This window comes from Plectropomus leopardus, chromosome 21 (genome assembly GCF_026936395.1).
Source record: "Plectropomus leopardus strain MGB_pleo_1.0 chromosome 21, ASM2693639v1, whole genome shotgun sequence".
Lineage (NCBI taxonomy): Eukaryota > Metazoa > Chordata > Actinopteri > Perciformes > Serranidae > Plectropomus > Plectropomus leopardus.
Genome location: NC_142196.1, coordinates 22,091,195 through 22,114,005, shown reverse-complemented (window position 1 = coordinate 22,114,005; position 22,811 = coordinate 22,091,195). Strand labels below are relative to the sequence as shown.

Genomic DNA, 22,811 nt, shown 5'->3' with positions numbered 1-22,811 from the left:
TATGGTGTCCACTTTTCTGCTGAATGACGTTAATTTGACATGTATTCAAACACTGCGACGTGTAACTTGTTATAGTGTCACTCTGACGGCGACTGTGGCACATGCGCTGCATAATCAACCGCATAAATCATGATTAAATGAGCAGTCTGCGGAGAAAGAAGATGCATTGTAATGAATTGAGTGAATGGAGTTTTAAGTGGCGCGCCTTAACGATGCACCAAATATTTACATACGTCTGCGAGTAATTATCACGTCTGCATTCATGCACACAATTTACAATAAAGCCAAAAGGTTTCTTTGTCCTTCAGTACATATTTATTTGTAAAATAAAGTGTTGATCATTGAAACATTTGACTAGTTAAATATGACACAAACATTTTTATTGACTGGTAAGAACACAAGTAGTTATCTACAATGACAATGAGTTTTATAGCCTCACAACAGTTGGAATATACTGTTTTAAAACATGAACTGAAAATACAAAGTTACAGTAAACATGCCTTTTGATAAAAATATCTTTACAAAAAAATGTACATTTCTATACAACAGTTGTCAGTTATCTCTACAAGCCCCACGATTCTGGTTAAAACCTGCAACGACTCCAACAAACTGTCCGTACATTATTTCGGCACCATGTTAAACTTATTTCAGTCTATTGGTATTTGAAATTAACATGAAAAGGACTATTTACAGGGTAAACTAAAAGTGAGCGTTGAGCCAGAAATGTTTCAAAGTGACCCAGAGAAATTACAACAGTTAAAAGCAATGATTTTTTTTTGTAATTTTGCAAAGTATTTTGAACACATCACCATACTGCTCATTAAATAACAGGCTACCAGCGAAAAAGATAAACATGTAGCAGAGCCATTTCCCTTAGACATGTTTTTGGATACAAAAATAGTGCTAAATATTACACATTATCATCATTCACCAGACACTTATTTTGAATGAGCTGCAGGACAGACATTTTATTTTATGTATTTTTTCAGGCAGCACTGCCAGGTTCGACTGTTGTGTTCATGAAACTGTGCACGGCGACCTTTCCTTCACACTGAATTAATTCTCTGTTCAAAGGGTCACTTCAACCAATTCACAAAATAATATTTTCTTTCCTAATCTTGGTTTTATTTGCCAAGGTTTATGTGCTCGGAAGACACAATGGGGATGAATAAAGTTTCAATAATTACATAAAAAAACAAGGGCGTAGGCTTTTCATTCAAACGTTGGGGGGGGGGGACACATGTAAAACAGAGAGTTTGGGGGTCCTCTGCCAGAAACTTTTGAATACTTAATCTCCTGCATTTTGGTGATTTTTATGCAACATTTTGTGCCTTTCTGCATCAATTTATAGTGTAAAAATCTTCAAGATAAACGTCCTCTGCTACATTGATGTACTGTATTTATTGGGAGAGACAAATGCAAATTTCCTGAATATTGAGGGGAATGTGTCCCTACTTCCACAACAAAAATCGACACCTGTGTACAAAACACCATTTTTCAGGTCATTAATCCACAGTTTTAATGAGATTATTTTTTTCACTCACAACCCAGTCGCCAGAGAGAATGCTGGCATTGTATACCTCACTGCAAACCAAGGATATTTTACATTTTGAATGTTTTATGTGTTGTGAATATGTCAAAACTTTCCATTCCTTTGCGTCTTAATTTTCAATTTCATTTTGTGACGATGCTGTGGTTATGTTTAGGCCCAAAACCACTTGATTACAAACCACCAGAAAGTGCACCAGGCTTTGAAGCGTACCTTCATAGTGGCCAAACAGATGAATTACAGCTTCCAAGTCCATCACCTGTTACCATCTGACCCAAAAAACTTTATCCTATAGACTTACAATGGGAGAGACACATCGATAAATCAGTGGATACATTTGTTATGCATCACGATCCCCGCAACAGAACTCATTTCACTGATAGGATTTATGTCCAATAACATTTCACAGGTCTAGAAGAGCTGCATGACTAAATCATATTTTCCCAATTAAAGTTAGCAGAGTGCTATGCCAGAGATTAGCTGCCTGACTTGCAAAAGTCTTTAGTGCGCTCACTCTGTGGGCCCAGTGATGCAGACGATCTGGTACTTTGCACCTGAGAAGTTGTTTTTGGCTTCATGAGCAGCTGCCACAAACATCCTGGTTAGAAACATCCTGATTTCTTGTTAACTAATACCTGTGTGGTCGGCTGCTCTCTGCAGCTGTCTTGTGTTGGTTTCATACCCTCCATCACCCCCTCCTGCTGATAATGTTTCCTTGGTTTGCAGAAATGTACAATGCCAACATTTTTTTCCAATGACTGGGCTGCTTCACAAGGTAAAACAAAATGTCTACTGAGGCATGTGTGGATTTCTTGGAGTAATAACGACACTGTCTGAAAAGAAGCATTGCTGTTGAATTTTTCAAATGCATTTTTAATGCTTCAAGCACCACAAATGGATTTTATTTTACCTTGATTGCACTGGGGTGGCTACAAGTCTCAAGGGCACATAAACTTGTGCAAATAAAACCACAACTTTCTGCTCCACTAGACACCAATAGCCTTAATAATTTGGGGGAAACAACTCACTAAACTAATAACAGCACCGAATCACATGATTCAACTGTTACATAAATTTAGGACTTTGATATTCAGTGATTTCAAAACAAGAGGCCTGTCTGCTTTCAAACATTAAATAGACCCTCAAGTGGAGTGAGGGTGTGGTCACACCAGGCGTTCATGCTTGTGAGCACAAATTAAAGCAAAAGAGGATGACAACAGCACAGTGAAGGTACACAAGCAGCAGAGAGGAGAGGTGTTACTTGGCTGCAGTGAGGACAATGATAGAGCTTAATGACAGCAAAGAGCTTGAAGAGAAGCTGCATCATTTATAGCTTTGATGAATGCAGTTGGATCACCAGCCTTACTGCCTCCTGCACTTCATGCTCACACTCCTGTCTGCAGCTAATATACACCAGCTGCTCCAGCTGACGCTCATCAGCAGCCTAATTGTTGTTGCTGACCAATCAGCTAGCACACCTGGTGCTCATTAGCTGTAGTTCCCAGCACCACTTTCTGACAATGAAAAGCTTGAGAAAACAAACATGCCTGTGTCATGGTTTGAAGTAAATTAACTCATTTTGAGTGGGAAAGGGGGGCAAACATGATGTGACTAATTAACAGTAGAACATGCTGACATCCAGTCACTGGTGTCAAAATTCACTTTGCTGCAGTTTGTTTATAATCAGGTTAATTAAAATCACTCAGCTGCAACTGCATTTGATTTTTTTTGCATTTTAGCAGCTCCACATGGCAGCAATGACTGTGTTTACATGGACATAAATAACTGTTACGATCAGCTTTTTGGAGTATCCCATACATGTGTTTGAGCATGTAAACACCATATCTTTTTTTGTGAGACCCAAATATGCTACCAGAAGTAACTTTTGAGTAATTTCAAAGTACATAGTCTTCATCTTTCTTTTCCCAAACATAACCACAGTAGCTTTTTGGTAAGTACGTAACTTTACATCTAGTATGTAATGTCATTTTTATGCATGAGGATATGTTAATTTTTCATGTATACCAGGAATATGCAGAGCTGGATTTCTCTGTGCTCGTGTAAACACCATATCCCAAAATGATCATAATCAGGATACGCTTCATAAACAGGTTATTTATGCCCATGTAAACGCATTCAGTGTCACAAATCTCAAATGGTAGAAATCATGCGCATTGTGTCAGTAAACTCTACCAAATAAGTGGACAAATCATTGAACTTCGGCCACTTCAGCTTCTTCTTCATTACTGACCTTCATGGGTGTTTAATTAAAAGAATAATCAGGATATAATTTTGTATTAACTCTCAAACTAATTATGCCAAAGAGGTTATGTTTTTGATTTGGTTAGTCTTTTTTTGTCAGCAGGATTACAGAAAAACCACTGGCACAATTTTCATAAAATTTAGTAAAACGATGACACATGGGCCAAGTAAGAGCCTGTCAAAATTTGGAGCAGATCGAATCACTTTTTTGACATTTGTAAACATTGCAAGAAAGGGCTTTTTGCCTTTGGGGTGCTCTGCGTTCTCCAAGTGCCCTGCTACTTTTGGCTTCTGAAGGTTGTTGTTGCCATTGCAATCTGAATCAAAGATCACTGATTTGGATAACATTGAGGCATCTTAGTATATAATTTAAAAAACTTTGCTTTGCTGTTTTGACTACATAAGAGAGAATCAATGCAGGATGCAGAGGGGGAGATAGTCGAGGAGGAGGAGAAAGGGCGTTGGCTCCTGAACAGCAGCAGTCCATGTTGGGATGCACAGGCTGAACAGGGAGGAGTGCATTGAGACATTGGGGCACTGCTCCCTGGCAGGAGGCCGGTGCCAGTGTTGGCTCTCTACCACAGGAAGCCCTTTCTGCCTCTGAAAGTTGGCAGGAGTTGGAATACGATGGAACAGCCCCACAGGGCATTTGTGTGATAAATGGATAAAGCTGGATAAAGTTATGCTCGCAGCTATTGGCTTATGCATGAGTCAAATCCGAACCAGACGGCACCGATGTTTCATTCATTTTGTGAATATCATAATGCGGTCGCACATTGTTCCGACTGTAACTTTATTCATTTTTTAGCAACAACAGAAATTCATTGGAAAACAGTTGGTGAAATTACATCGCAAACACATTTCAGAAAAGCAGCAACGGTTGATCAACAGTGTCATGTTCCTTTCTTTCAACACAATTCAATATATAAATCTGAATGAAGACTTTTATTTCATTCCCTCTTTGTTTTATTTTTAGGAACAGAATAAGCGCGTGATGCTGTCAGCCTCTTGCAATGAAATATATGTTGCACAGAATATCCATGAGGTGAACTGAGGCCAATGTATTAAAATGGGTCTTGGATACATTTTCTTTAGAGAGCACACCACATTCGGTTTGTGCTGCACAGTTGGGCATCTAAATGTGATTCAGCATCTCTTGAACACAACTTACAGTCCAGAATGAGATTCTTGATCCCTCAGAGATCCTTTTCCATCTCTTGAAGGTGATGATGAATTCTAATACCACCGACCGGGGGGTGTCTGCTGCCTCATCCTACAGTGATAAAGGAGCAGGAGAACTGATGAAAACACATTATAGGGACTGTGTCTCCTCCAACATGGTGGCTATTTATAATGCAGTAAATCTGATGAGGATTAGACTGAGTTTTAAAAGCTTGTCCGTTTTGAATGGCCTCAGAAATATCTTTGGGAAGTGCAGAAATATATTGCTGGTAGCCGGAGCTGCCTGCCTAATCCTTCTGGACATGACTTATTGAGGTTCTTCTCACTGTGAATTTCTATCCTTGGTAGGCCCGCGAGCAAAACATTCATATATTCTCCACGACCTCGAGCGAGATTTTCAGGTTTTTAAATGTATGTGCTGTGAGGAGGTGTTGTGAATTGGCTACTGATAGATTTTCTTCAAAAAGGCAGGCATGTGGAAAGGAAATGGAAAACTGAAGTGTAACATGTGGTTTCTTAAGCGGTGGAGAAAACTCTGAGACTAGACGCCTTTGCAGGATGATGGAGGGAAAAAAAGTGCAGTGTTAGTTGGGAACATTTTCACTATAACGCACATGAAAGTTTCTGCACAGCTTACAGTTCTCTGAGGGTGAAAAGGAATGTATTTATGTAAAAAATGCATCTACAATCCCACTAGAAAGTAAACAAAAATGGGAACTAAACAGCTCAAAAACATAAAAGCCAGCATGCAACCTTAGGAAATAGATAAACAAATGCTAATATAAGATTATGAAGGGATATGGAATGTAATATTTTTACAGGTTATAGATTTGTGCTGTCAGCCATCTAAATCTTCTAGTTGGGTACATGATTTCAGAATGAAAGAGTAGTTTAACATTTTGGGAAATTCACATATTAGCTTTCTGTCTGAGATTCAATGAGAAGAGATATTTTTAGGTTGTAGTTCCCAATAAAATCCCAGCTTTTAGTTCTCTCATAGCAGCAGAAGGCCGTTGTCTGTATTCATCATTCAAAACAGGAAACCAGAAGACCGCCACGACACTAGTTAGCCAGCCAGCAGATTAGCAACACAATCTAATGTTGCGATAACAAATCATATTTACTGTGCAGCAGTGAACAACAACACAAACCATAAGAAGACGTTTCTGCTTAAGAGCTCAGTGGCAGAAGAAAAGAAACTCATATAGAGAGTTTGTTTGAACTCCATCCTTAACTTTCACACTTTGTTTACATTTTTCACTTCTGTTTCTCCTTTTGTGCACTAAGCTGAACAGCCAATTGGAGTGATTTCATTCACCGATGGGCTCCACGGCCACGCCACCACTGATTCAACTTGCTGAATCGGTGGAAAAAACAGTCGAAGAAAGTCGACAAGAGCAAACTGTGAAAGACACAACGCGGCAACGAGAGCCATCAGCCCAGCGTGGCAATGGTGTGTCACAGCCTGAAGATCCACACAATCCAATAGTTTTTATCCCAGTTAAAGTAAGCGGAGCGATCTTTATGAGCAGCACTTAACAGCTGTGTGATTGGTTGCTTTCGTTCAGGAGCAATAAGGAGCACTAGAAGGAGGCAGAGGAACAGAGATTATCTGTCCCATGCACCAATGTCAGGATGGAGAGAAAGTTTAAGCAAATATGACAAAAAGTTATTCTTTTAAAAGTTACCCGCTGACCCTTTAGAGACGGCGACAGCTTAAAAACCCGAAACATTAAAAATGCATGAATAAGACAACAAAAACTGGACTAAAATGTCGTTGCACTGACTAAAGGCAGATTAAAACTAAGAATCACCAGTGTTTGGATGTCCTCTGCTCACCCAGAAGCAAAACAAGACAGCTTAACTCAGTGTTACATCGACAGTGTGCGACTCGTAAACAAAGCTAAGCACCCCCACTACGAGGAGCCAGCCAGCGCCGAGCGGACTGATGATGTGGCTGCATCATTACCCACACCCTGAGAGGCGAGAGGCAGAAAACTCTTTACCTTAGGCCTCGCCATTCATGCCCCCTACCACACAATTCAATTAGATGAATGTTGTTTATGGGCAGTTCTGGCCCATTGGAATGCCATTATTGCTCCCTCTGTTGAATTCGGCATTAGCTGCCCTTCAGTGGAGCTGGTCTTCTAAATGTCATGGAGCTTATGACTTAGGAGATGATTAACGAATGTTTAGAGATGCCGGAGACACAGTTCAGTGGTTATGGCTTTTAATGAGGACTGGTTATAAGGCCTTTAATGAAGACTTGCTGCAAGAGCCTCCAGGACCTTTAGAACAAACTCACAGCTACTGAAATGGATTAAAATCTTACCTGATCTCAGTTGTCAATATCCGATACATGGTTCTCTACCTGAAAAAAAAGAAAAGAAGGGACATAATGGATGTGACGTAGTGTTTAAACTGAGCACACAGGTTGTATTTAATCTTTTCTAAAGGTCATTGCTGATATACGCTCAACAAGAGCAGCCATGCCAACCTACGAGAACAGTCTTTGCGGTACATTATCGCAATCTGTGATCAATGTGACCTTCAGGAGACAAATATATCTCCTCCACCATGTCTGTGAAAAATAATGTCTTCCATTAGCGGGGGGCACCGGGCTTTCATCAAGGATAGCATGCCCATGCTCACCTGGTTAATGGCTAATAAATACTGCATAATAGAGAAAGCATGGTCAAAAGCATGGCCACACTGCACAGGCGAACCTGGATGAAAAGCCAGGATAATTACTTTGATCTCGTTGCTTGAACCCGAAGAACTGTGTGGTGTGAAATAAAGCAGAATCGCTGTTAGGTTCACGTCTAAAAAAATATGTGAATTAATATTTTAAACGCGGTATAACAAGGAGCACTCTGTGTGTTTTAAAGCCCCAGCATGCAGATAACTGCTATTTCATAGAGTTCAAAGGCCAAACGTTTGAACAAAACACTGTAAAGAAGACATTAATAATATGTTTTATTCCGAATGCTGCGATGGCAACCGGTTTTTGATATTCAAAGCACAAAATAGAAGAAAAACATTTTTTTTTCCCAAGGAAAAGCATTGTGCTATTTCAGACCAGAAGCCTTCATCAAACACCTGTCTGTACCAGTTTAATTCAACATCTATCAGCACATTTTGCCATTGAAAATAAAAAACTGTAAAAGTGTATCAATTGATTGCAGTCTTGGATGAAATACTGATAAATCCTGTGTAATATATGAGTGTGTCCTTCTCTTTGCAGTTTCAAAAAAGACATAACTTGGGTGAATGAAAACTTGTGAATATCAGAGTGAGGGGGATAAAATCAATATATATATATTTGCTTTCTAGTCTACCAGATACAATTTGCTGCAATAAAATGTCTGAAAATGGTTAAAAAAAAATGTGGATCAGGGTTTCCCAAAATCCGATATGATCTCCTCAAATGTTTTGTTTCATCTGCAACCCAAAAAATATTCAGTCACAGAGAAGTAAAGAAACCATAAAATATACACATTTATGAAGAGAATTTGACTTTATTTTTCTTCAAAAATCTTAATCGGTTATCAAATTAACTGACAATTAATCTAAGAGTTGATTACTAATCGATTAATTGTTAACTGTCAGAAAATGTTATAATGCAAGCAGAAATCCCAAAAATTTGCTGGTACAGTTTGTTTTTGCAAAATATTCCTTTTAGAATAATTTTAAGTGGAATATTTTTGAGTTTTAGGCAGCTGTAGACATCACCTTGGGGACTTTTTGATTTCCAGCATTTTAAGGATCAGATAATTAATTATTTATAATATATAATGGTTGGATTTTCTCGACAGATTATCTCCATTTGGCCTTTCGATAACTATCTCTACATCTTCATCAGTGACCTTGCAAAAGGAAACATATTCACACTGTTCTACATCGACCACTTCACAGTCAGACCCACAGCAGGTCTGGTCTTAAACGCTCCTCTTTGTGTCTCGAGCCCTGTGCTTTAATTACAGCCTGTAAGTGTGTGTGTGTGTGTGGGCCTGTGAAGAGCCTCGCTTCCACTGTTGGAGCCGGGGTCGACAGGGAGAAACTGTCAGTCCAGGCGCTCTCACCATTCACTCATGTGAAGCCCCGCTCTCTCAGATCTGTGGCCATGAATAATTCTGGAAAATTAACTTTCAGAAGGCGAAGACTGTCTGCCCACTTGAGATCTCCCAAAGTGCCTTGCTCTCTTCCCTCCCTGTCAGGCCTGTCAGCCGTTTCTCTTACCAGATCGTGGCTGCCCTCTTCGTCATAGGCGTCCTCGCCTCCATCGGTCATCTCTCCCGCCTCCACTTCCAGCGCCACTTCGCCGGCCTCCTCCCCGGAGTTTTCCGCCGTCTCTGACACGGACCCCTCGTGCACGGAGTCGCAGTTGTCCTCATACTTTCTCTGAGCCTCTGAGTGAGAGAGAAGGCCACAGAGAATCGTGTGATCACAGTCACAGCTTTCTTTGGTTCACACAGCTGTAGAAAAGTTAACTTGGCTGCTTTTTTCTGTTTTCAAAATCTGTGCAAGTGTAGCCCCCACTAGCAATCCCTAGAGGCTGCGCTGCTCCGCGCGCTCAGCTGGACAGAAGTGGTTTGACCTTAACACACGACCAAGTGACACACACACCCTGTCAACACCACATGCATTCTAATTTATCATCTCACAGAGCAGACACACACTCATTTTAAGTGGTACAGCTGTCTCCACCAGCTGCCAAATTCTTATATTTTGCACAAGCTATAGAAAATCTTTTTTAGCTTTCAACTTTGCATAAGTAAATTCATAGCTGAATGAAGTTTCATGTGCAGCTTTCGCTGTGTAAATTTGTTATCTTGTGTCATTCAGATGAATTTGTATTTATTTGCCCCAAACAGCTAATGCACCAGCCAGAAACTGAAACACCAGTCGTGCCAGTGGTTGGGTTTCCATCCAAATGTAGGGCAAATTTTAACCAAATTTTCAAAAAATCTGCAAAAGGAAATGCTCATTTTTCTGCATTTCCATCAAATGCTGTCATGCAAATATCGGGTGTTGGTTAATAGAGAAAAAAGCAGTACAAGGTGCTAATTTTACAGTCAGGTGCCGCTGCATAAGAATCTGCACGAGATGATTAAAAGAGTGCCAGTCAAACCTCAAACAAAGGAGAAATATGAATTTATATTCACAGAGAGCACACTGGAAATGAAAATAGAAACTTGGAGGAGTTGTGCTAACAGCACTTTGTGCATAAGCTGGTAAAAGCCTGGCAGAGACGATGAAGAGAGCTCGCAGCGGCTTATGCAGTGACTGTACATCATCAATTATTTGCTGAACCTGTTTCCATTGCACATGTTGCATTTACTTTTTATCGAAACTCAAACTTATAATGCAGATTTATAAAGCTCTGGGATACTTGTGATATATATTCGGAACATTTTGCACGAGTGCGTCTTGTGTGAATTTGTGCCAATCTGCACGGCCACGGGCAAATTCTCATCTTTTCACTGACTTTGTATACAACCACGCCACCCTTAAAAATTTGCTGAACAGTTGCCGAGTCAATAGATTTTAGCCATGAAAGATTAATCACATTATTTGTGTTTTGTAATTTTGAAAAAACAGGGTAAATCTGTTGAAACGCATGTAAAAAGCTGAAATGTATGGCTCTAAGCTATAGTAAACTCATTCTGAACTCAAATAGGCAAATCTGGGTGTCACGCTAATTTTCTGACACTTTGGTACAAAAAACTTGTTATATTACTTCATGCTCTTTAATTTTTAGATAGCACATACTGTTGAGCAATGCATAGTGCACTGAAATCATCAATACTGGTATTTTTGCTTTTTAAGTTCAGATAAACACATCGCATCTATGATACAAAGCTGTTTTCTATCCCGTTTATTTTAAAAATCAGCCGCCTTAACCACTCCTAGCATCTCTGCAGTGGCTACCTGTTGTTTTTCTAATTGATCACAAAATCCTGCTGAGGGACGCAGCCCCGAGTTATATTCACATACAGACGAGAGAGACAAAACATATCCAGTGATAAAGATTTTAGGGCAATATAAAAACCAAATGTGGTTGCATAATTAGATGTAATCACGTTTAACGGCATTCTCAACTGGCCCCTTTAGCAAATTTTGGCCTTTACAGTTTAAATATTTCTGCATGCCTGGTTTAAACCTTGGATTTGTCATTGTTTTTTATCTAGTTATTAAGTTTTTATTCTCACTTGGAGCTGCCTGGAGGACGACCAAGGCTTGGTGTGATTTTTTCTGTGTTCATCTGTCATGGATTAAAAAAAAGAAAAAAGTCCAGAGTTTGACTAAACCAGTGCAAACACGCCAGGAGAATTACTGTAACACGCACAACACAGTATAAAGTCTAAATGACCTTTACGGTGAGCTGCACTCTGAGATTGTCCTGAGCATCTATAAAGACGTCTCATATAAACTGAGTCAGCGTGGCGTTGACACCTGTCCGCTGTTATGACAGAAAGCTCTCCTGCTCTTATCTCCCACAGTGTCATGAAGACTTATGGCCAGCGTTCGCTCTTAATTTCCCTCCCTCGGTGGTGGACGTCCTTTTCCCTTTCTCTCGCAGCTAGCCCTAATGCGTCTGTCAGTTACTCACCGGACTCGGCTCTCTGCTGCTTCTCGATCTTCTCCAGGCGTCCCAGCAAAGAGTCGATCTTCATCTTGATCTGAGTGAGCTCCCGTTTTATAGTCTGAAGCTGGTCCGTCTTCACTGCTGAGAGACAGGGACGCAGAATTTTAGCAACTTCAAGTTTGTCCCAGTTTCATCCATGCGCTCATTTTAACGATGCTGCTTCATACAGTTTTATCACAGACCGCATGCTGTCAACTCTTAATGCTCTTAGTTTTTGGATATCATGTCATCACTCTGAGTCACACATTCCCTGCGGAGAACATCTCAATCTGGCCAACTGCAAAGTTACTCTGCTGAAAATGTGGACCTGCTGCTTTCAATTTGAAGATTATTGCACAGTTTACGCCCACCATGCTGTGCAGTGCTGCTTGAGTTTTGCTCAATAATGCCAATATCTCAACTAACTGTTATCTTTCAGTTGGCATGAGGTGCTTATATAAAGTGTGGAGTTTGTTTATACTCAAATATAGTATCTGCTTGGCTGAGTGCATATTGTTACTGTTGGGTTAGATAAAAGTCTTTAAAAAGTATCCTAAAGTTATAATCCATGAGGATTTTCCCTTATTTATTTGATTGTGCTTCTGAGCTTCTCTTTTTCATCAAGCTGATATCAACCTAACTGTTCACCATTCATGATACTACAGTCAGACAGGAGCTGTATTAGTTACCGAGTTACTGTTAATGCAAAACGATCATTTCCTACTATTCCCGATAAAAGCATTCACCAGTTACTTTACTGCCCCGGCTATACAGATATTTCCCCTACGTTACGGCCTCTCATTTTATGTCACCAAAATGTATATTTCTGAAAACACCTTCAAAAGTGCAGATTTTTAAAAATCTGGATACTTTGGATCTGTGTGGACATGTAAAACGGAGCGTTTGGAAAACATCTCGTAAATTTGTGCACGCCTATTGTTGCTTTGCGTATCAGATTTGCTAGAAACAACGGCAGAGGCGGACTACCTGTTTGCCTGTTTGTTTACATTTTGCGAGCAGTGCTTGGTATCTTGACTACTTCATACTTAAATTTCGTATTGCTCCGCCCCTTCATGGCCAAACGACACCGTCTTCTGCGTCCAGTCACCTCAGAGTCCACCGTTTAAAGACCACCAGAAACAATGGTGGGATGGGACAGCATGTGGTGGGACATTGTCGAGAGTGGGATTGTTGGCGATGAGAAGTGAGCTACTTCGTAATTATAGCAAAGGGGGTAAATGGTGATGAGATCTCCGGCAGGTGTTAGCCTGTACACTTGCTTTCATTGTGATGAGGACAGACTGCTGAAGAAAGCTAACACCAAACATTTAGAAGTCATTTCTGTGTTCTCGTGTGGACGGAGATATGAAACGAAGGTCATGTGGACAGGATTTTTTAAAAAACAGACTGGGGAAATAATCAACTTTCAAAAATATATATCTGTATCTGTATATTCTCATGGACAGAACAATCGCCCCTAAGTGTTGCTATATCAACAAAAACAGAAAATGAAAAAAATATAAAAGACATTTTCCTTACTTTAATCAGATAGTATTTGTTTAGGCACAATAGGAAAATATGTTTGAGTTTATTATACTGGTCCCAGTAGAAAGTTACTGCTATATAACAATTAATTCTTAGAAGTATCTCTATGTCATTTGTAAGTAATTACAGGGTAATGGAGCCAGTGCTCAAACGTTAATCTAATTCATTGGTAGCATAATCTAATCTAGAGTATTTTATTAACTTCACAGCAGATAAACTGTACATACAAAGAAGTGGAATTATTCTACTGACAAACACAATCAAACATGGACAATATGCTTTACAAATACACAGGAATATTGACTTAAGTTTTAAAATATTTGTCTTTTTTTCCAGCCTGAGAGATTACAGCTGTATTTTCAAGGAGTTTTAAAATAGACACAACTCAGTGCAACTAACTTGAAACAAGTGCCCAAGGACATGGTTCGGTAGTATTGAATTACATAATTCTTTTCAACAAATTATTGAAATATATTGTGGGATCCATAACACAAACCATTACTGATAGACTCAACAAGACTGAAATCCAAACCGCAGATTTAAACGTAAAACATCACGATTCCTGCCCGAAATATTCAAATAATTAAACTGCAGAGGAAAAGCAGCTCATTCACTTTTTGAAATATTCACGTACATACAAAGGTTATTTTGCAGTTTTTGAATAACCAGCATATATTGTATTATGATGCACACCAGACCTTTTGTCTTTTATTCCAGGGTAATTAAAGAAAGACTAAAATCTAATTCTGATGCTTGCACTTGTGTTGAGGACACTAAACTAAATTACTAATTTATTTTAATGTGTTTTGATTGCATTTTTTTTCAATTTCATAAACTCTCTGCAACTCTGCCTGATTACTGCCTCACTAATGTTACCGTATGAGAAACAGGGGGCACAGTTTGCCCTCCCACAGCTTCTGTTTACTGTCTCATGAATAATTGCTTTCCCCTTCCTCCTTCGCTTTGGGTCTTACTCTCAGTGTTCACTCTACAATACATATCTGAGCTTCGGGTAAATGAAGCGTGACCGTATCATGGCAAAGTTTGAGTCCTAACCTTCATGTGTCATATGCAAATAACATCTGCTGAAAATAAAAAATAAATGCGTCTGAAGGACGTCGTCATTAATTCAATCTGGCCTGTTTCACGGTTTGCTGAAACGAGGGTGTACTCTTTAGCAGCTTGAACTGAGCAGATTAAAGAATTTAGACCATAAAAGTAATAAGATAATCTTATTCCTTAACCCTCGGCAGCTGAAATGTGTCATCTTTTGAGAGGAAGGGAGGAAAAACAGACACCAGAAGTTGAGGAGAAAACATAAAATTCTCTTTGACACCTATCAGATTCTGTCAGGGCTGGAGAGACGACGGATGAGCGCTCGGTAAACAAACCCACGAGTTCCTGTAAAGCCGCAGCCGGAAAATCAGAGGCAGGATACTCGCACGGAATCACAACATTACGGCGCTGGTATCATGTCTGCGTGAGGCTCTTTAAGTTAGCTTCTTTCATGTATATTTACACCCACACCACATCACAATGCAGATCATCTCTTATGTCTGTGCACTATTATAAATGTATGAGCTAAACCGATGCATAAAACATTAACATGTGCGGATAGAGAAGATGTCAGTGCGTGATAAAAATATCTGACATATTAGCTTGCGGTAAACCAAAAATGACATTTTCATCCCTCACAAGAATTTGTGCTGAAAACCAACAGTGCAAAGGTAAGATCCGATGCATATTGTGCTGCAGGGACACTCAGCTTGTTTTGCTTGGGGGCCACTTTTGCAAAAATGACAGAAGGCCAGGGGCCAGTCACAACAGCCTCATACTTTTTCCAAGGATTTTAGGACACTTGTGGGATTTTAACACATTTCTAGTATTCAAGGACGTTTCCAGGAATTAAGGACGTTCTGCAGATTTTAAACATTTGTAGGATTTTAGAATGTTTCAGGATTGTAGGATGTTTTAGGATTTTAGGACATTTCTAGGATTTTGGAAAATTTCTTGGATTTTAGGACATATGTAGGGTTCTAGGATGTTTTAGGATTATAGGACATTTCTAGGATCTTAGGATGTTTCTAGTATGTAAGGATATTTTAGGATTTTTGGACATTTTAGGATTTTAGGGCATTAGGGGCTCATCTAGGATCCTCCTTTGGCACTTCTTTTGATAAACAATTTTTATTTTGATGCTGTTTTATGCACTCTGACACCTCATGTGTGCTAAACATACAATTAAAATGTCCAATGTTAATCACTTTATTTTTATTGTCAATTAGAAAATGGTTGGGGGTCAGATTATTTCCACAGGCTGAGTATCACTGCTGCATGGTATTACTAACTTTAAAGCAGGATGATAAATATGGAAGAAAAAAAAGTGGTATATAATGCCATACTGAAGGTTACGCAAAGGTATTATGTGTGTGGAAATCACAAGATTGACTCTCATGTTGTTTTGTAAAGCAGCCTTCAACCCTAAAGCTACCCTGAAGCAGAAAATCGACCTTTCTGGACGGGCATAAAGGCGAAAACAGTGGATATACAATGATATCACGATGGAGCAACACACTGAAGTGTCTCTATCTCCCTCTCAGTATCACCTGCTTCCAAAAACCAACATCCACGACTGCACACACACATATACACTCACTTCCCTTATTCCCACATTATCTGAGCTCGCTGTGGGCAGCTTACTGATGATAAGAAAGTGTGGAACAGTTTTTAATTTATCGGCGCCTCCAGGTCTTTTTCCTTTTGTGCTATCAGTCACATAAGCTGCAGATACACAATGTACACATCCTAATCCAACATCAACACAGCATCTTTAAATAGCTCAAGTAAAAGGAAAAAGGAGGGAGAAAATGCCATTGTTATTTAATAAGCATTATAAGATAAGATTCAGGGAATGAGTAATGGATCTAATTTTAGGACGTTGTGATGAACCACTTTTTTTTTTTTTTATCCTGGGGATAGTGAGGATCTCTTGAATCACTGGTCTGTGAAGATTAAAGCGGACAAAGAGTTTTGGGGCTGCTGATGCTGATGTAATTCAGACTCTGAAGACTTGTTGAAAAGTTACCGGCTTGGACAGATGAACTTTAAACAGTACCTTTGGTATTTTTCAACCTGGACTCTATTTTCTCATGGTTTTGTGTCCATGTGACATTAGGGAACCATATTTTTTAAACTGACCCTGTATTTAGTGAAACAAAACAGGCTGAAATGTAAATGAGGGGGGGATTAGGATTTTGTGCACTTAAAATAACAATCTGAACCTGTCAGTGGTGAAAACAAGCACTTTTAGTGAACGTAAATTGAAGGTGTGCACATGCCCCGAGTGATTACATTGCAGTCCATTTTGTAGGTGCTGAGACTATAGCCCTTAATACTGGAACACTTTCAGAAAGTGTTGTTCCCATTAGTCACTTCGACACAAATATATGGGAAAATAGGGTCTGGGTTGAAAAATACCAAAGTTTCCCTTTAAGAGGATTCTGTGAGCCAGATTTTAAAGACACAATGGAAGGAAATATGAGATTATACACATTTAAATCTATACTCACTATATTCAACATGACTGTTGTAAGAAATACAACATTTAACATCAATATGCCCCATTTTCAATCCAGCCTGTGACAAATCAGACTTAACAGAACAGAGCACAGATTAAAGACTGAGCCATCAATCAGTGTTTCCTTAGCAGACAAAATGAGTCAAAAGCCAAAAGTCAACTGACAATCAAAACTCACTACATTTACATGCACAAAACATTCTAGTTTTTGCTCTTTCCAAAAAAGGCAGTATTAAATTGGCTAATGAAAATCAATATTTCACGAATAGTCCTGTTTACATGCAGCTGTCATTGAGAAAACCAAAATATGGAAAAGTGGAACAGCTGGAGCCATTTTGCTTCTTTGCATAAAAATAAACTTTTTTCAACGTTTTTTTTTAATCAATGGTGAACTTTTTTGACCATGCAAACACAGCCTCCCTCTTTCATTCCTTTAACTATTTTGCAATATTTGCACTCATCCAGAAACCTGTTGATATCTCAGTCTTTCGCAATGTTTAAAATTAGGTTTGTTTAGAATAAGGGCCAATAAGAAAATTTTCCAACCAGTGATAAACTTGTGATGTCACAATTGTTACTAATTACATCCCACACATTCATTGCTTATGAAAAAAAAACATGTCTACAAAACAAGTCAATGGTCATTTTTGACATTTTTGACGGCAGATAAGTTTAAAATATTGCAGCCACAGTGAGTTGCCATTCCCAATTAGCACTGGGTGTAAATCCCAAATATTGCCCATTAGGAGCTTTTGTTTTTTGCTCTGACACCAGATCTTGTCAGTTTAGGTTTTAAGCGCTTTATTTCTGTCATTCAAGCTGCAATTTCACATTCGGTCACAATGTGGGATGCACAGGCAGAGTAGCACCGTGCGTGTTTTCACTCATTGACTTTATGGGCAAAAGACGGAGCAAGTCAACGTTATTTATGAAACATTTTTATACAAAACAGGCACAGACAGTGGGTGGATGACAGAAAAAGCTTTGTCAATTTCTACCTATGGCAATTCTCCATGCCCATGTGAATTTTGGGATTGATTGTGCAACCCATCGAGGAGAAAATTGGATGCAGACAGACAATTTTCTTCATTTCATATTAGGGTTTTAGTGCACATGTAAACATAGTAACTGTTGACGGTATAATGTATAAAACATGAATCTATCCATCCTTATGATCCTTGCATCTGACGGCTGTTTCTCTTTTTCTCCCTCCAGTGAATTATTACTCGTACAGCCTGAGTGGTTTTAAAACTGCCCGCACAAACCCGCCCTGCAGTCGGGACAACCTTATTTCGCTGTCCAATCTATCTAGGCCAAAGTCAATACAAACGGTGATTTTTCACAGTACTGGCAGGGGCGAATTCCTCTCCCAAACATACAGCGGCACTGCATAGACAGAGGAGAGAATTCATTGACTCTGTCCAAAAAGAGGATGGGAGATGGGTTTCTTTTTTTTTTAACCATCTGCATCTGGGTCCTCCTCACAGACCTCACCAAGCTGCTTGCGCTGATAACACCGGCCTAGACAGGCAACAATGGAATAAACACTGTAGCCAATTACACAGGCTACGGATAGAGACGAACGTTTAGGAAAACACAGCTGACCACAGCTCCACAGAGATGGCCCCAATCTCACATTAATTACATTTAGGACGTTATAAAGCATCACCAGTTAATCAGAGGGAGCGGATGAGATCCAGATGGATCCTGGGTGACAGGAATAACACTGTTTGCTGAATGGGTGCCGCTCGCAAAGCTCGGATTATATTTGTGTTTGCGATTTAGTGTTTTGCTCTACATTGCAGTGTGGCTTGTTCTGAGCTGCTGGAGTGAATTAAATAGCTTTTTATAGTGGCGTGGTGTAAGTAGCACAGCTGAATCATGCCACCGCTCTTCCTGTCAGAGTCGTGGTTTTCAGATTTGCATTAAGCACTTTTCAAAAAAAAAAAAAAGACAGAATGCTATTAGCGTAATTAGGCAGTGTTCTTTTGTAAAATAAAAAATTAAATAAAGCAAAATCTGAGTGGCCGAGTGTAAACACAAGATAAGTAAAAAGCACCTTATTGTACGTACGTTTGAGCCCGGAGGAGGACGTGGGAGGTCTGGAGGATGAAGAGGAGGAAGAGGAGGATGTTTTCATGGGGAAGGTCTTCCCGCGGCGGGAGGAGGGAGTGATCACCCTGGAGCGTTTGAGGGGGATCACGGCTCTCGGTGGGGGGGCCACTCTGCCATGGTAGTCAAAAAGCCTTGAGAAAAGAGAAAAGCTATAATATTACACTTCACTTCTTACCCTTTTTCTATAAGTCACTGTCTTTTATAAGAGGCCCTAAAGCATTCAGAGAGTGTCCATCTACTGGAGCTAAAAGGTTTTTCTGTCTATTTCGCCATCACCTCTTCCCAAAGCCTATTACTGTATCTGTTCCCAGTATTGTATTTCAAGATAGATTTTCTGTGGATTTCTCTTGGGTTCTCTCTCTCAAACGACACACATAAAACAAAAAGGCGACATGAAATCTAGCACTGTCCCTCTCTCTATACGACTATCCAGGCCATCGCACGCATGCAAATAATCCTCTCACATATCTTTTGAAAGAGAAGAAGATGAAAAGAAGAGGGTGCTAAATGTCAAACGACGGTGTCAGCTTTGACTGTTGTCGGTGACAGTAGACGTCTGTCACGGCTCTCAACAAGTTTGACATTTAGAAAATGTCTCGGCAGATAAGCAGTCAGATCACTGGCGGATAAATGAGAGAGGAAACGAGTGTTCCTTCATCATGTTTCGAGATGCACGCTTGATCTGTTCAGCCGTTTTGACAAGTTGACTATCTAAAGGTGCCTCTGCGGGAAGGTTACTGAATTATATCTGACAAGGTACGACTTTTAATGAGGGACTGTGACAAATCCAGAGGGAAGACCTATTGATCGTTAACTAAACCACTCCCCTGAACAGTGATTGTCCAATCATAGCGTTGCTCTGTCAAGCTTTGGATTTCTCCTCATTTTGAAGTAAGAGTGATGCAATTTTAAAAAAGCTTAGAGCACTGATACTCAACTTGTGGCCCACAAGCCAAATTTGACCCCTGTCAATAGGAATTGTTTTGTACTTTTAGTATACATAAGGTGCCAATGTGCACAGAACAGCATTAAAACAGAGCTTGTTTATTTAAAAAAAAAAAAGTGTGAGTGGAGGATACCCTGCATCCCACAGCAGACGTTCTAGCTAAGCCCCTAATGTCCAAAAAATCTAGAAATGTCCTAAAACCCAAGAAAGTTCCTAAAATCCTGGAAACATTCTAAAATCCTAAAAACCTCTGAGAAGCCTATGAGTACAGCAAGAGAACTCTGGCTGATTCATTCTTTTGCGTCTTATTTATCCTAAGGGGTGGTTAGGAAAAAAAAGATAAGAATTCAGTAATCTCAAAATAAGAAGCCAATTTATTTCTCAGAGACAAAGAAAAGTCGAGTCGAGTAGTTAATCTGCACAGTGTGAGAACTGAAAACTTGAGGCATAGCAACAGTAACTAAGGGCTTCATGATTAACCTAATGGTCAACTGTTTACTTGTAAAATCCCAAATTATTTGACATTATGTGAATGACACATACCTGCTGTAGAAGTCATCCCTGTAGTACTCGTACTCAAATTCAAAACCACTACAAGAGAAACAAACAGAGAGACAGAGGGGAGAGGAGGGCGCAGACAAACAGGGAGAAACAGATAAAGAAAGAGATGGGTCGTATTAAGACCAGCCATTTTGGATCTGTCAAAAGTAAGCAGATCAAACTCAAGCTGTTTTGACTCGAGCGGACACGCTCTAGTTAAAGCCTGAAGCTCACCGCAGGTTAAGCAGCAAGCCTAAGCCACGCTGGCATGCAAAGACCACAGATCAACAAAGAAAAAGAAAAGTTTCAGAGGGGGAAATACTGTGAGAGTGAAAGAAAAATCTTTTCCTTAGACCCTGGAGAGGAAAATCAATGTTAGGTTCACGCTCAGGAAGGCAACTAATTTATAATTCAGGGAGAGAAATAAAATAAAGAGAAGAGGAGTGAAGAAGGAGCTGTTTTGAAATGTTGCTATTCTCACAGGAATTTTAATTAGGATTAATGTATTACTATTTCAATTTATAGTGGTGTATTGTTGGTTTTAGCCTCTCCTGTTCCTGTTCCATAATTACCATATTACATCCCGGCTGTTTTCAGCTGCAGCTATAAAATGCAAATGAGGGTTTATAATAACACAATGCACAAACTAATAAATTAGTAAAATAACGTGCAATGCAACAAACCAACAAAACAAAAAGGGCTAAATCGGTGGGAATATAAACTCTGCCAATGGATAAAGTATCAGTGCACACAGAAAACTGTCCCAATAAATAAAAAAACATGTCTGCCCGTCTGTCATATTAGACTGCAGTAAACAAGCGCTGCTTTGATCTGTTTGTGACCAAGAGATGTGTATGGGCCTGAAAATCAGGGTCATGCTTAATGAAGCTTATACAACAGCTTCTCCTTTGAGCTTTACGGGACCGTGCAGAACAAACTCCAGTCAGGGCTGAGAAATGTGGAGAGCATTAAAAAGTCAATTATAAATTCTGGGTTCAAAAGAAAAGGAAAAACGAGCATGATAGGAATCATCGTATTCAAAAAAATTACTCCACATTTACATCAGCAGGATCATGTGGAAGATAATTAACGTGTGGCTGCACTTTTGGATTTGAAGGAGTAAGTTGTAGTGGGAGCAAATCTTACCTATACACAGCTGAGAGCGGCCGTTTGGAGCCCACTTTAATCCTGTACGGCTTGGGCTCACCCGCCATGTTTATGTCTGCAAAAAACACAAACGCACAGACAAATCACTTGTCAGTCATTCACTTTACATTAATAAACATTAACTGGTAACACTTCATTTCGCATTTACAAGCAGCAAATAGACTTTTAATGATTTGATAAATAAATGGACATTTTATACTGTTCAATCCAAATTAATTTATAAAGCACGTTCAAAAACAAAAAAAGGTAAACCAAAGTGCTGTACAATCCAAAAATAGCAAAAAAAACCCTATTAAAACAACACAGACAATAGAGTAAAAAAATACAGAGTAAAAATAGAGTAAAAATGGAGTAAAAAAGGTTCCCTACTTTAGCTTTAAATTGCTAAAATAGATCGATTGTACGATTGTTTAAATTGTGTATTTATTGTTGTTATCATTTATTTATGTATAAATATTAAAAATCGGGCAAGCTCCATTTACTGATGATGGCCACAACATGCAGCTGAAAGCCACCACGATATAATTCGTGGACACTGGGTGAAGAATTGTACAACAAGAGTCAAGAATGAATATTCAAGTTTAAGAGTTTTGAAAACATTTAAGGAAGCAAAGTGAGCAAGTTAATTAATGGCTAACAGGCGTTTACATTCTGTCCTGTGGGCACGAAAAAGCGAGATTTGTGCATCTTCTATCAGCGAACATTTTGTCACCAATATGGTGATGATGTCACTATTTAAATGTACGAACGTATTTTTTCTCAGACTGCCTTAAACTTGCATGTACGTTGCTTGACAGTTATAAGCAAGTTTAATAAAAGTAATTTGCTTATAGCCGATTATTATGGACCTTTGGCCTTGACTCGAAATCAGATTTGGACCTTGGCTTATTAAGTTTGAGAACCTCTGCCCTGTAGTATGAGGGGGAGGCTACTGTAGGATTCAGTTCAATCCATATCAACTCCAGCTTTTCCTTCGCTGCAGTGCAACCTAATTTAAAGATGAGAACTGTGTCAGTGAAAGTGAAACAACTTCCTTTCTTCAAACAGAGTGACGGCTCCTGATGGTGGTGATGGTACTGCATTATAGCTCAAAGCAGCGCCAGAGCACAGGGGAGCATACTGTAAAAGTGCTGCTTCATAATGAAAGAGAGTAAAATATCAACTCAAGCTCTGTGGAAGCTGTGTGCCATTTCCATTGTAAAACTGAACTTTTCATGAAACATTTAAATAAGCCGCAGACACAGCTGCAGTACTGTGGGACACATTCGCTAATGTTAAGGTGCACTGCCACAGCCAATTT

At 39.4% G+C, this 22,811-nt stretch overlaps 1 protein-coding gene across 4 annotated transcripts in view; it reads right to left on the bottom strand.

Moving 5' to 3' along the window:
* Positions 1–292: 292 nt before the first annotated feature.
* The window catches only part of ralylb (RALY RNA binding protein like b), a 123,138-nt gene continuing 100,619 nt past the window's right edge, over positions 293–22,811 (bottom strand). For 3 of the 4 annotated variants that reach the window (XM_088072107.1, XM_088072105.1, XM_088072108.1), the window contains 7 exons: positions 21,491–21,566; positions 20,348–20,395; positions 18,817–18,989; positions 11,607–11,723; positions 9,233–9,402; positions 7,326–7,364; positions 293–5,084 (listed from right to left, as the gene is read on the bottom strand). In XM_088072107.1, the coding sequence (XP_087928233.1) occupies positions 7,332–7,364; positions 9,233–9,402; positions 11,607–11,723; positions 18,817–18,989; positions 20,348–20,395; positions 21,491–21,566 (617 nt within the window). In that variant the 3' untranslated portion in view covers positions 293–5,084; positions 7,326–7,331. The remainder of the gene's footprint in view (positions 5,085–7,325; positions 7,365–9,232; positions 9,403–11,606; positions 11,724–18,816; positions 18,990–20,347; positions 20,396–21,490; positions 21,567–22,811) is intronic. The other variant, XM_088072106.1, reaches the window with a different exon arrangement.